Source organism: Triturus cristatus, chromosome 12 (genome assembly GCF_964204655.1).
Source record: "Triturus cristatus chromosome 12, aTriCri1.1, whole genome shotgun sequence".
Taxonomy (NCBI): domain Eukaryota; kingdom Metazoa; phylum Chordata; class Amphibia; order Caudata; family Salamandridae; genus Triturus; species Triturus cristatus.
Genome location: NC_140595.1, coordinates 577848030 through 577863795, shown reverse-complemented (window position 1 = coordinate 577863795; position 15766 = coordinate 577848030). Strand labels below are relative to the sequence as shown.

Sequence of the window (15766 nt, the reverse complement as noted above, 5' to 3'; positions counted from 1 at the left end):
TCAGCTTTAGATCTCAAAAGTGGCTCACCTTAGTGAAATCTGGTAAACGCCGCCTCAACAAGGAGGACACATGTAAACAGGTAAGTCTCAAGTCCCAGGTAAATTTATGGAGAAAATAATCTATGCCCTTAGAGGTATCAACAGCCGTGCTCATCAATTTATGCAAACAGTAGTATTTGAAAGATTTCTTCACATAAAGCACACTCATTTTGTTGTCGAGATTGTAAAAGTTGTAATTCAAAGCGAATCACTGATCTTGATATATCTCAATCTGGGCAGCTTTCTCAAGTTCTCCATTTGGCAAAACTCCCTTACAGCATCCTGGGAGAATTTTGGTCTCAGGCTCCGCTGTAACCTTCACTAAAAAGGAAGAGATTTAGTGGCTGCTTGTTCTTCCAAAAGTATTACTCGCACTAGTGAGGCCTCTAACTTGAGTTATCTGAACCAGCGGTGTAGCTATCAGTGTTACAGCCGATGCACTGTCACCACTGCCCAGAGGATGAGGGGAGAGGGCCAAGACTGTCCCTGATCTTAACATGCTAATGTAGTAAACATTTCAGATGAAGTGAAAGCATTAGGCTTTGAAAGCTCCATAGCTCATCTGCATGGAAAGATGCTATAATTGCCATGGATGGGTGGACCTTAAGTGGCTCCTCATAAATGTTTACTTCATTGTACCACCTTCTTTATGGCTTGTTCCTGGTTTACTTCTCTTCCCACAATTAAATTGTGGTGTGACCAGGACATAGACTCTGAAGGTTAGGCATATGTCAAGATGTGAGCTAGTTTTTTACATCAGGCACTACCTTTTCCTCTGCACTATTACCTATGACTTAATGATGCTCTTTGTTGAATAGGCAGTAACCCTCTTACATGGACGATAACAGTTAAAGTACTCATAACATTAGTGCAATTCGAATCTGAAGATAAGCAGTGATTAGATTCTCACTTGACCTGCATCCAAGGGATGTGCTGAGCTGTCCTGTGAAGAACACCTGACAGCATTAATCAACAAAAGCCTATGCCAAATACCACATGAAAAACAAGGAGTTATTAAAAGAAATTTCCAGTTGTATATCCGGGGACTTGGAGGATCCACGACCCTTCCCGAGCTTGTGCTGCGATATGACTGACTGCCAACACTTCAACCCAGGAAGTGTTGGCAGTCACCTTGTGACTCGGTTGAACTCACTTCTATCTAACGTGGGTACAATTTCATTCATAACACCAAAAAGAAACAAAAAGATCATCCATGAAGAAATGGTAAAGAAAGGAGTGTGTCTTCTAGAATAACCTGTGTATAAAACAGCTAGTTGATAACCAACTGTGTAACAGTAAATCCCTTCAAGTAGGCCATGCTGCAAATCTTTAGTGCACTTCTGACTCCCTTTGGTGCACTTTCGGGCCCCACTGAGCAACAGAGACCTCTAGTTCGGTTACTACCAACTACCAACAGCCCTTACCTCAATGCCCTCTTGCCCCCTTAGGACTTTACCTACTCCAGTACAAGCTTCCACTCAGGTCCCATGTTTCACGCTGGTGTCCACTGCACTAATGCCATTGCCGTAACCACCAATGCCAAACGATGACCCAATGCTAACGCCCATGTTAGACCCCAAACTGAAGTCAGTTCTAGTTTGCCCCATGTCATGTTCCAAAACAACTAAAGCACAACTGTTTATCATGTTTCCTAGCTCTAACCGAATGCCTCTGCCATGCAACCACTATAAGCAGAGGCTCAACTTTCTTTTTAGCTCTGAATCTGATCACACACCAGAACAGAGACCACCCCAAGATACTGATGATGATGGGGTGGAGGACGGCTATTCCCTCTCATTATATGTATGATCCCTTCTAATTTGATTCACAAAATATCAATGGGCTTGACACCTACCCTGAAACATTGGCCACCAACAGAACAAAGTACCTTGTTTGCATTGACGATTGGAGGGCAGATGAGGTACTAAAATTGCAGTTGTTCTTCACTGAGACTAAGGCAAATGTTCAGACAGAGGTTTTCCAACATGGGCCGGCAATATAGGAGCCCTTACTCCCATTCAATGATGACTTCCCAGATGCCTTGATGGCTACATTGTTGAAACTATGTTCTTGTCCACCCATTAGTCAGCAAGTAGCCAAACAACACAGATCTGGTTATGGGGATCCGGACTTCCTCACCAAGAACCCTACTCCGAAAATTCTTTTTCTGAAGGCTTCAACCAGTAAGGTTAATTCTAACTCATTTCTGAGCAATCCCCTGGATACAAAATTCAGATGGATTTATGCTTTTGGCAAACAGATGCTTTCTTGTGCCTACTTAGCACTATGGTCCATAAATACAGTATGCTTGTTATGCTGCTACACTACACTGTCAGGCACATGCCTTATGGGAAATGGCTAGTGAGATCTTGCCAGCGATTCCAGAGGACGTTAGGACCTTCCTGGCTCAGACTATCCATAGTTGGCAGGATGCAGAAAAATATGTAATCCAAATAAGCCTATACACCATGGATTAGATTGCAGAGCAGTTTGTAATAGTGTGGCGCTTCCCTAGCTTGCATGGATGAGGTAGACCAAACTTTCTGGCGATGTGCACGCATCACAGATGGACATGTCTTTTGATGGTGCCAGACTTTGAACAGAAGGAGTCTGCCCAGGAACTGTTTAAAGACAGCGGGGCTACAACACATTCCTTAGGGTTTTTGACTCCCCATCAGTTCCACAAATGTAGGGTCCATTCAAGGAAGCTGGCTTGTAGACAACAGCAGCCTTTTCAGCCAGCAGAGCAGCAGACAGCCCAGAACTTTCAGACCACGCATATTGTGCTGACATCCCACATGACTACAGTGGCATCGTTCCTTCAGCTCCTTATCCTCTTGCTACCATGCAGCTTTATTTTGTTTACAATGACTAACCAGTGTGTGGCAGGAATCATTATTTCCTCCCAGATTGGTGAACCACCATGTCTGACAGATGGGCATCACAGACTGTTCAAAGGGGCCAAGCCCTGCCTTTGATTTTGACCTCCACCCTACCTTGCTCCTGCACCAGTCATGGATCTTGGAGGCGCATCCATCCATCATAGGGCAGGAGGTACATCTCTTTCTTTCGGGTGTCACTGAATAGGTACCAGACAGAGGTGAGGGCCTTATTCAAGCTACTTCCTTGCTGTGGGTTCGGGGCCTCAGACCTATCCTTGACCTTCAGCCTTCTTGCAGAAGGACAAGTTCAAAATGCTCATGTTGGCACAGATTCAATCTGCCATGGATCCAGAGGACTCTATGGTGTCCCTGGGTTTTGCGTGATGTGATGCACATTTTCATACACCCATCCTACAGTACCACAGGTGTTGCCTGCAGTTCCTGTATTTACATGACCTTGGAGATCCTGTATTTACATACTTCAGAGTGGCACTGTGGAGCCTGTGCCAAGAGATTTACATTTTCGAGGTGGCTGGAGTAGCAGAACTTCTTTCTAGTGACCAACTGCTTACTGGGGGCCCTGAATGCTAGAGCAGATGAATTGAGCAGATATCGACTGACGTATCATGAGTGGCCTCTGCATCCCAACAATTGTATACCAATGAAAGTGCAGCATATATTCTATCAGCCACGCAAGTCCTGGCTAAACCTGTTCACAGTCGAGCACTCAGTGTCAATGATTTGAGCATTAGAAGTTTGGGAAGAGACACTATCTAGCTGGAATGGAATGAGGGACTCCTTCTCACTGCTATCTTTCCTGTCCAGAGTTCTGAAGAAGATCAGGAAGGACCAATGCCCATCTCATCATAATTGCCCGGGACTGCTGGGCTAGATGAGTGTGGTACCTGAAAGTCCTAAGCATGAGAAATGAGACTCAGATCAGGAGATTGAGCAGTGGCAATTAACTGATTAAGTTGATATCGGAGGTGTTATTGTCAGTCTTTCTTCTAGAAGCCCTTCCTCTAAATCCTATGCTTAGCATTGGTATAAGTGTGTTGCCTGATGTGGGGCACAAAACACTGACCCCTTAAAAGGCTAAGCTTTTGGAAGTTCTGTTGTTTGGTCTTTCTTTAACCCAGCAATGCCTTGCAGTGGGCATTGTAAAAGGTTTTTACCTGCCTTTCTGCATTTTTCAGACAAGCTGTTTGAATCACCAGTTGTGAAATTGGTTTATTTAAATGTTTGACCCACAGGTCCCCCTCTCACTGTCCCCCGAAATCGTTAATTCGGTCTTGGCATTTCTTATGTGTATACCATTAAAGCTGATTAATAGTTGCTTGCTGTGCCTTTTGACCCTGAAAACTGTCTTCCTTATTGTGATTGTCAGCTGGTCACCTGAACGAACTGCTGGCACTTTCAGAGTGCCTACCCTATACCACATCACCCTCTTTCCCGACAAATTGGAGCGGAGGACTGGTGCTGCCCTTTTTTAGCAAAGGTTTCAATTTCCTTCCATGATGGGCAGTTGAACAATCTGCCAGAGGTCTTTGCTCCCCCTGAACCCTTGAAAGACGAGGAGAAACACCATTGGTTGGACCCCAAAAGGGCTTTTAATTTTTATATTGATCATACCAAGGTCCATCAAGTCAATTCTTTGTGGGGTTTTCTGGAGTGAAAAAAGGGATGACTTAGCAGAAGTAGACCCTGTTGAGGTGCATAGTCTGCTGCATTAACATCTGCTACACGCTGGCCAAAAAACAGCCCTCGATTGCTGAGAACCCATGCCACCAGGGTCAGGGTTGCTCCATGATATTGGCATGAGGTGTGCCTGTTCTTGCTATCTACCATGCTGTGACATGGGCATCAGTACATATATTCACGAAACACCACTGCCTTGACAGCCAGGTCTGACAAGAGTAATTTCTCTCACTATATCTAGCAGGACATTTTGGTCTGAATCCACTCCCCATAACTTCCACTTTACAGTTACTGCTTTGATATCTATTCTAAAGTTGAGGAATCTGTGGTTAGAAGCACCAATCAGAAGAACAAGTAATGCTCTTTGTGGTGGATATCTAACAGCAGATTCCTCACTGCTATACCTCCACCCTGTTCTGTGGAGTGTCTCTATACAACATTTAAAACAGTACCAAATTGGAGATCAGCACACAGTCACCAACAATTGTTTTTACTGATATCAGCTTGCAGGGGTGGTGTTTATATGGAGCTCTGGTATGTGATTTCACGGGTGTGGGAGTATCTGGTGAACGCAGACCTGAGCTGCATCACATATTTGCATGCGGGAGCACAACTGAAAGAATTCTCCAGATCAAGTCTGGCACAAGGGGTATATTCTATAGGTAAGCAATTTGTTCCTTTGGTAATATCTGCACATAGTGTGAATTTTCAATGTGTTTTAAAATATACAATTAAATATTCCAATTAGATACAGCTGGCATGAGTTTTGCAACCTTGAGCTGCTTTCTTGCGGAATTGTTCGGGTTAAACCAGATGGTGGATGTGCCAATACTTCACTTTAATGCTTCAGTAATTGGTTTGCAAATTTATAATGGCAAGTCATAGAAAATGCAAATCCTGTGTTGCAAAATAGCTCCACCATGATACATGGGCCTAAAGGATTCCGTCAGATTTTTATTTTGCTGCTTAACATGAGAAAGTCTATTAATTAACATAAAAATTAATTAGCTTAGTAGCTGATATGTGCACAGATAAATGAAAAATGTAATTGTAAAATGACACATTTGAAATGTGCTGATTTGGAAATAGGCAGCCATAGTTATCTGTATAAGCCATCGAAAAGCTAAGAAGCAAGTTTTCCTTAACTTGAAGCAAACCTAGTATTGCTGAAATGCGCACATGAATTTGAAGCTTGACCATAAAGTAACATGCTTGGAGATGCTTGTTTTAGCTGCAGAATTTTCCGGTTTAACAAATATATTACTTTATAAGCAACATTTTATCCATGAATGTCAAAATCTTCCTATTTTCTCATGTTTCATAGAACGTTTGAATAAAATAACTTGTGCATTATAGACAGTAATTCTTGTTCATATTAAATGGAATGCATTACGTAACAGTGATTTTGCCTTTTAGTTAGTAGTTCCTTGTTCTCGCAGTGAAATAGATAGAGAAGTAGAAGGCTGACCTATGCTAAAAATGCCTATTGGAATTCAGGCTTATGTCTCCAGAATCTAACTACGCATGATTGTCTGTAGCTAACCTTGCCATAAAGTTTTACACGTCGCAAATATTTTCGTGGGAACAGAAGTGCTGAACCTGCTTACCAAAGAATGTTGCTATCCTATTGGTCCATGGAGGAAGAAGCTTGATGAACAAGTTACTTACCTTCGGTAACGATGTATCTGTAAGAAACATTAGTTAGTTAGATTCCTCACCTTAGAATATCCCCAGGCGTCAGACTGGATCCGGAAGATTTTTCGTCAGCAATACCCCTTGCGCGTCGCTAGGCGTCGTCTGCGGCTCCGCGTCCGTCGTCGGCGTCGTGGCGCCGGAATGACGTCGTCGGAGTACTTAGACGCCGCCCTCGCGCGCTGACGTCAGTTCTTGTACATAGCCTTCCGCGCCAGGAACGCAGAGCCATGCAAAGACCGACACTGGTGCCAAAAATAAAATCTAGGGGCCTGAAAAGGATAACCTTAACCCTAGATGTCGGTTCGCAGAACAGGGAGGATGGGTGGGTCGGTGAGGAATCTAACTAACTAATGTTTCTTACAGATACATCGTTACCGAAGGTAAGTAACTTGTTCATCTGAAAGAAACACGTTAGTTAGATTCCTCACCTTAGAATAGATACCCAAGCAATACCAACCCCGGTGGTGGGTCTGCGAACCAAGATCACACCAGAAAGTCCTGGAGGACAGAACGGCCAAAGAAGCCATCCCTCCGGACTTGGCTGTCAAGGCAATAATGCCTGGCAAACGTGTGTAGCGAAGCCCACGTCGCCGCCTGACAGATGTCCTGCAAAGGGACTCCCCGTCCCAAAGCAGTAGTAGCCGCTGTGGCCCGAGTAGAATGGGCGCGCAGCCCAACAGGAGGGTCCTTTTTTGCCAAAGAGTAACAAATTTTGATGCACAAAACGACCCACCGAGAGATGGTCCGTTTGTGCACAGCTTTCCCCTTCTTAGCACCCACGTATCCAACGAAAAGTTGGTTGTCCACCCGGAACTGCTTTGTGCGGTCCAAATAAAAGGAGAGCGCACGTTTTGGGTCCAGACGGTGGAGCCTCTCTTCCTCTTTGGAAGGATGCGGAGGCGGAAAGAAGGTGGGCAAGGTGACAGACTGCCCAAGATGAAATGGAGTCACTACTTTCGGAAGAAAGGAGGGACGAGGCCGAAGGACAACCTTGTCCGGATGAACATACAGAAAAGGAGGCTTTGAAGACAAAGCCTGGAGCTCACTCACCCGTCTAGCCGAGGTGATGGCTACCAGAAAAGCAGTCTTAAGAGTCAGAAGACGAAGAGGACAATTGTGAAGAGGCTCGAAGGGAGCGCACATCAGGAATGTCAAGACCAGATTCAAGTCCCACTGAGGCATTACAAAAGGGACAGGAGGGAACGTATGAGTAATGCCTTTTAGAAAGCGTGTAACCACAGGGGACTTGAAAAGAGAAGGCTGATCAGGAAGCCACAAGAAGGCAGAGATGGCAGCAAGATAACCTTTCAGGGTGCCCAGGGCAGAGCCCTGCCGGGCCAAAGAAAGAAGAAAGAGGAGAACCTCAGAAAGAGGGGTGGAAAGGGGATCCACAGCCTTTGCTGTGCACCATGCCACAAATTTGTTCCACCGGCAGGCGTATACCGTCTTTGTGGAGGGACGCCTGGCTGCCAGAATGATATCACAGACTTCAGGAGGCAAGTCAAATGGCATCAACTGCCGCCGCTCAATCTCCACGCATGGAGGTGGAGGCTGGACAGGTTCGGGTAGAGGACCGTCCCCTGCTGCTGCGACAGAAGATCCTCCCGAAGGGGCAGACGTATCGGGGGATCGGTCAACATACTGAGTAGCTCGGGATACCAGTATCTTCGTGCCCAATCCGGAGCCACCAAGATGACTTGGGCCCGGTCGTGCCTGATCTTCTTCAGCACTCTGGGCAGAAGTGGTATAGGCGGAAAGGCGTACAACAGACCGCAACTCCACTCGTGACGAAAAGCGTCGCCGAGCGAGTGCCGCCTTGGAAATTCCAACGCGCAGAACTGCTGACATTGCGCGTTCTCTTCGGTGGCGAATAGATCTAACCAAGGCTCTCCCCACTGCTGAAAGAGACCTTGCGCCACTTCGGAGTTCAGACGCCATTCGTGATCCATCATGCACCGGCGGCTGAGTTCGTCTGCTCTGGCGTTCAGAGAGCCCGCCAGATGTTGAACCACCAGGGTGACGCCCTGGTGTTCCAGCCACGTCCAGAGGCGCAGGGCCTCCTGACAAAGGGTCCACGACCCCACCCCGCCCTGTTTGTTGCAATACCACATGGCGGTGGTGTTGTCCGTGAACACCTGCACGACACTTCCCCGGACAGAGGGAAGGAAGGCTTTCAGTGCAAGTCGGATCGCTCTCAACTCCAACAGGTTGATGTGGAGACGAGACTCCGCCGGAGACCAGAGGCCTCTGATCTGCGCCTCTCCCATATGGCCACCCCATCCCAGGAGGGACGCATCCGTCACTACGACATGCTCCGGTTGGGGAAGGGAGAGGCTTCTGCCCATGACCCAATCGCGGTCCGTGAGCCACCACTGCAACTGCTGTGCAGTTCCCTCCGAGATCAAGACATGGTCGGACAGGTTGCCATGATGCTGGGCCCACTGAAACTTCAGGTCCCACTGCAGAGCCCGCATGCGCCGCCTGGCGTGATGCACTAGTAGGATGCAGGAGGCCATCAGCCCCAGAAGCCGCAACACTAGCCTGACCGAAACCCAGGATAGAGGCCGAAAGATGGGAATCAGGGCCTGAATATCCTGGACCCGCTGTTCCGGTGGATAGACCCGGAACTGCGCCGAATCGAGAACCGCTCCGATGAAGAGGAGCTTCTGAGAGGGACTCAGGTGTGACTTCGGCACGTTGATGGAAAACCCCAGCAAATGCAGGAGATCCGCCGTAGTCTGGAGGTGGGAGACGACTGTCTGGGGCGAGCCCGCCTTCAACAACCAGTCGTCGAGATAGGGGAAGACTGGAACCCCTGATCTGCGCAGATGAGCTGCGACCACCGCCATCACTTTCGTGAACACCCGAGGGGCACTGGTGAGGCCGAAGGGGAGCACGGTAAACTGAAAGTGCTCTTGGCCCACCGTGAACCGCAGGTAACGCCGGTGGGCCGGCAGGACGGGGATGTGGAAATATGCGTCCTGCAAGTCCAACGCTACCATCCAGTCTCCGGGGTCTAGGGCAGCTAGAACCTGAGCCAAAGTCAACATCTTGAACCGTTCCTTCCGGAGGAAGGCATTGACGTTCCGAAGGTCCAAGATAGGGCGTAGGCCCCCTTTGCCCTTCTTGGGAACCAGAAAGTAGTGGGAATAACAACCACAACCTACTTCTGGACTCGGAACGCGCTCGACGGCCCCCTTGGCCAAGAGGGCGGAAACTTCCTCGTGGAGAAGATGCAAATGATCCCCCGAGATACGGTGGTGCTGCGGTGGCATGGCTGGAGGGGTCGTCTCGAAGGGGAGGGAGTAGCCCCTTCGGACGATTTGCAGCACCCACCTGTCCGATGTGATGGACCGCCAGTGGAGCAGGTGATGGCGAACTCTGCCGCCCACTGGCGTGGAATGGGCCTGAAAGCTCGGACTAGGAAGGCTTTGAGGCGGATGCTGCCGGGGTGGATGTGGGCTGACCTCATCGTCCTCCAGATCCGCCTCGGCGGAAACCACGTCCGCGCGCAGGTTGGTTCTGCGGCTGGTGGCTAGGCGCACGTGAGGAGGCACCCCTTCCTTGGCCACGAAAGGGGCGAAAAGCGGAAGATTGCGACCGCGGAGCCGAGAGGCCCAAGGACTTGGCCGTAGCCCGGGAGTCCTTAAAGCGGTTCAGCGCACTGTCCGCCTTCTCGCCAAACAGGCGAGTGCCATCAAACGGCATGTCCATGAGAGTGCTCTGGACATCGCCGGAAAACGACGTGGACCGCAGCCAGGCGTGACGTCGAAGCGCCACTGAGGTAGAAATGGCCCTACCCAGCGAGACCGTGGTGTCAAGCCCACAACGTATAGCATGTCGCGCGGCATCCCTCCCATCGGCCAGAGCCTGGGTAAGTCGTGTCTGGACCTCCTCCGGACACAGGGGCAGCGCGTCCTCCACCGCATCCCACAGAGAGTGGGAATAACGGTCCAAGAGACAAGCGGTGTTCAAAGACCGCAGGCCCAAACTAAGGGAAGAGAACAGTTTCTTGCCAAACTGCTCCAGTCTCTTGGAATCCCGGTCCGGCGGGGCAGTCGGGAAAGAGGATTGGGAGGTGGAGGCCTGGATAACCAGGCTCTCAGGGGTAGGGTGTTGGGACAGAAAACTGGGGTCGCCCGGAGCAGGGCGGTGGCGCCTGGCAACGTTCCTGTCCACAGGAGGAACTGTGGAGGGCTTGGACCAGGTGCCCTGTAGAACGTCAGTGAGGGCCTCATTGAATGGCAGCAGAGGCTCAGTGGAGCTTGCTGCAGACTGAAGCACCTCAGTGAGGACGTTCGTCCTCACAGCCACGGCAGGTAGCTCGAGCCCAAGGGCTGCGGCCGCCTTGCGCAGCACCACGGAGAAAGCAGCACCCTCCTCCGAAGCCACAGTCGGAGGAGAGATGAATCCAGTGTCTGGCGAGGTATCCAGACCACTGGCCTCCCCCAGTTCATCTGCCCAGTCCTGGGACAGTTGGGCCTGAGCGGCCATAGGATCCTCGGATCCCTCCCAGTAGTCCCCATCATCCGACTCCTGGTGTAGAGGAGAAAGTAACGGAGCCGGGCGGTAGACAAAATGTGTCTCTAGCGGCGTCGATCTTGGCGTCCATCGACGCCGGGCCCGGACCGGGACTAAACTGGGGCACGGCGTCGAGCGGAGTCGACGTCGACGTCGGGGGTGGAACCGGAGTCGACGCCGGTGGAGGAGTGACAAGGTCAACCGGCGTCGACGGGGACTCGAGAACGGGTCCCTCGGGCGCTTGCGGCGTCGAGGCCGGAGCCGTCAACGGCGCCGGGGCCGGAGCCGCCGGCTGGCAAGGCAGCCCAGTCGGGTCCGCGGGGCCCGAAGGTGCACCAGCGGGCGCCGACGGCAGAGCCAGGTTCCTCATGGCCGAGAGGAAGGCACTGACTTCCGCCGGCGTCGCGTTAGTCCCAGGGACCGGAGGGTATGGGGACGGACGCGGCGCCTGCGGCTCCGCCGGAGCCGCGGGGGTGGAACCACCCTGACCCTCGACCGAGTCGCGCGACCGGCGAGGGGAGTCCGAAGAGCGATGTCGCCTCTTGGACTTCTTGGAATGCTTCGACTTACCCGAAGACTTGGATCCCGACGACCGATGGTGACGTATCTCGAGAAGCTTACGGGACCGCTCCCGTCTAGCCTTCGAGGTCAGGGCCTTACAGTCCGAACACGACTCCGCGTCGTGATCTAGGCCCAAGCAGTAAAGACACCGGCGGTGATGGTCCGTAACCGACATCAGTCGGCTACAGTCCGTACAGGCTTTAAACCCAGGCATCCTACCGGCACCGATTTCGAGACTCGATCAAAAAGGATCAAAAAAGTTAGTCAAAAATTGACTAAAGGGGTAGCTCTCCCGGATCTGCGCTTACTGGCGCGGAAAAAAGAAGAACTGACGTCAGCGCGCAAGGGCGGCGTCTAAGTACTCCGACGACGTCATTCCGGCGCACGACGCCGACGACGGACGCGGAGCCGCAGACGACGCCTAGCGACGCGCAAGGGGTATTGCTGACGAAAAATCTTCCGGATCCAGTCTGACACCTGGGGATATTCTAAGGTGAGGAATCTAACTAACGTGTTTCTTTCAGATACAATGTTTTTAACATGTTTTCCGCACTTTTATATTAGTGAGTGTTCCTAGGTAGATGCAATCATTTTCCCTTTTCCCTTGCTGGACCCCTGACAGTTGTGGCGACTGCTGCTACTGTTTTCCTATTGCCTCATTTTGCTATTTGATTGTCGACAGATTGCTACTGCAACTGTATGCTGATCTATTCGGATTTATTGAGACTTGACTGTGTCTTATGAACTACTCTTTATGGGAAGTTCTGCTGTTCTAATTTGGCTTTGAAGCTTTAAGCTCCTCTAACCTTACTCTTTTCAGTTTGATTCTGAGTCCTTAATGGGTTCTACAAATCTAAAACTCTGACTTTGATCTTAGGTATAGGGGCCTCTTCCTTTATGGAACTTGCTTAATGAAATATTTGAGGCTTTATTCTGACCATACTTAATGATGAGATTTCTGTAAATGTATTTGATTTATGGACTTACTGAAATAAAGACTAAATAAACTGAAGAACATTTTCTAATCTCTTAATGAGAATAAAGGTTTTAAAAACGTATCCCAACTCTCATCATAGGCTGAACTTAAACTGTTGATACAATATATATTTTGAAATGTTAAATTTTGCTCCTTGACCCCTAATACAATATTCACAGATCCATCATGGGAAGAAAGGAGATCCTAACACTGAAATGTGGATTATATGGTAAATTGGTAACTGAACTCAATCGTACTCATATTACATAAAGTATTAGGAATATTGAGGGCCCAGTCTGCGCTATCAGGCACAAAGGATTTTTTAAGACTATTGTTATCGATTTGCTGTTGAACACTTATCTGCATATAAAATGGTGTTCACTACACTACTACACTCACAGTACAGTCTGTGGCAACATGGAAGTGGCCTGACACATTGAACGGTCAGTAGGCTGTCATGGGAAGTACAAATATTAATAACCAGTAAGATATAGGTTTGCTGTCATGCATGGGGCCTTCCCCACATGGTCATATGTGTACTTACGCTATGTGAGTTTGGAATGGAAATATCTTTCTTCTTAGTCAGGATATTTCATTCTGTCTTTAAGTCATGCATGCAGTTAAGCTGATGTTTGCTTCCAATTACAAGCTCTCAAATTTGATTGTGCCGTAAATTATTATTTATAAATGTATAAAGTCTATTCAACTGATGTCTGAAGGGTTTTTTGGTTTGGTGTGACAACACCAAGATTTGGAACAAAATGTATATGATTTAATTTCAACCAAAAGTTGTCCGTGGTATACATTCTGTATTTTATCCAGGCAAAGATGTTTAGGTTCTTAGGCCATCTTGGCTTGATATGCCACTATTTGCCCTATTTTGATGAAAAAGGAAAAACTGTGATATTTTAATAAAACCAATTCAGAGGAAAGATTGGGCAATCAGTCACTGAGTTGTGGACCAAATGCATAATAATTAGTAACCAGGGGATATTTACCAGCTATGTAAAAGATGATTGCTGCATTGTTGCAAATCAAAGATATGTTTGCCTCATAGAAATCGTGTAACTGATGCTAAGACTGATTGAAGACCTCAGGCAGATTAGACTGAAGGCTGGGAAGCTAACTGCAGAGGGGAGTGCCACAGACAATATAAATAATCATAAAATGAATACAACTGATAGAAAATTGTTGGATACATTATGATAAAACTACAAAATAATACAACAATCTGTAGAACTTCTATTGTGTACAAGTAGTTGTGGAATCTGTGAGACTGTTACTAGTGTCCTCTAATCATAACTAAATATATAAACTCCCATGATTATATGTAAGAAAATATGGGTATTACGCAAAGGCTTTTAATTTGAATACAAGATGTGTAATGTATAAAATGTTCCATTTTAAATAATTGCTTGTTTGTAAATAACTTTGTCATAAAAGGCATAAACCCCTACAATTAAATAAGAGTGACTTGTGTGCACATTCACAAGATAGTTAAGTATGTAGAATTATTCTAAGATATATTATCAATGTACTGCTAAACTTAGATACATTGTGGTACTGTGGAAGTTATGGCCCTGAAAAAAGTGATCCTGGCACAAAACGTGTTGGCTGTAAAAGCATGATTGTAAAAACATTATGCTGATGAGAAACCTAAGAATCATCAAGTAGCAAATTCTCGAGAAAATACAAAGAACGCTATTGATGCATTTACTACTGTGTGTGATATGTATTATAGTTTACAACTGTATAATGTTTTTATATGATCATGAGTGAACCAGTGGCTGTCTGGTGTATAAGAAAGCATCTATAGGCGAGAGGCCACATTCCTGACTACCTATTACTGTGCATATTAGTGTGGGAAAGAGTATTTTTGTAAGATCAACAACCAATCCATGCATAGAGAAATCTCACCTTGAAAGCTTGCATTCTGCTGTGTGTGGTAAAGGTTCCCAATAACCAGACTGTTAGGATCAATCACTATTTCTTTGTAATCTCCTAATGATTTTGTTACTTCTCTCTTTCCTCCTCCACCGTCGAGGCGCAGAATGAACTCATTGTCGAAGCGCTCCAGGGTAACTGAGTGCCACTCTCCATTTTTGATAGAAAATGATGGAAGCTGCATCCTGTAATCACCATCTCCAAGGTTGTAGGAAACTACCAGCAATCCTTGCAGCACCTGGGACAATAGCAGAGTTCTCTTTTTTAGATTGCAAAATGTATATGGTTTAGTCCTGCACTTCCCTTTGTATATGTTGGTGTGTCCCTACTCCAGCTTTTTGTTGTGTGATGCTTGCAGCACATTGTAAGGAACTGTTTAGTCAGTGTTAGTAGCTGGACCAATTGATGGACAAGTGAGATCAATGGGCTAATGGTGGGGCATCTATATGCACTTATAAGTGTAACAGGAATTGCTGTCCTGGGATTAACTTACTGATCTCCAGTCATCATCATTACTTTTACAATGTACTTTTAGTATGTGGTGTTAATGGACATTTTCTGTGGATTTGCCTAAAACCATGTGCCTGTAAGGTGATTTATCCGAGCAAATATACAAGTGAATAAAATGACATCATATTTACTGTCAGTGTAGGACCCAATATCGGGACATCTTGAAGATAAGAACACTTTGAGCTACCAATACCCTGGTAAATCAGATAACACATATTAGCCAATATATATCCACCAATAGATATATCAGTCAATAAACATCAAACAACTGACATAGCCACTAGGTATTAGCCAACACACAACAGCCAATACCTATCGGCCTACATTTGTCTGCCAGCATGTTTGAGCCTGCATATGTTGGCATATACATATGACTAATGCACATCATCCACTGTAGATAGGTCAATATGTATTGATCAATCCACATCAGTAAATACCTATCAGTTTGTACATATCACTGCACGCATAATAGACAACATATATCAATCAATCCTCATCAGTACATATCTGACAACATGAGACAATATGTATCATTCAATGCACATCATCTAAAATATCCAAGCTAGTACTTGTCCGCAAATCAATATCAGTCCGCGTACATCAGCCAATAAATACAGCCACTAAAACCATTTAAGGCAACACAAAAAACCAAATATATACTAGTTAACAAATCAGCTAATACATCAAAGCAAATCAACCAATGCTTAAAGATAACTGGTGCATATATATATTTCAGTCAGTAGTTATCAAATAAAACAAAATGTATTTCAGTCATTATATATTGGTTCTAACAAGCCAAACAATATAATTCACCTAATACACACCACCCGTAAGTAGGCTAATGTGTATTGACTAATGTATAAGTCGGTACATATTTGGAAATACTTATTAGACCTCACATCTTAGCCAGCATGCATGAAACACCTAGCATCTCTGGTTA

The 15766-nt window shown here is 46.8% G+C and overlaps 1 protein-coding gene across 1 annotated transcript in view; it reads right to left on the bottom strand.

Annotated features, from left to right (window-relative positions):
• LOC146776290 (neural-cadherin-like) overlaps positions 1–15766 on the bottom strand; it is a 567428-nt gene that overhangs the window by 70689 nt on the left and 480973 nt on the right. The window contains exon 29 of the mRNA XM_085637108.1: positions 14290–14554. Within this exon, the coding sequence (XP_085493234.1) occupies positions 14290–14554 (265 nt within the window). The remainder of the gene's footprint in view (positions 1–14289; positions 14555–15766) is intronic.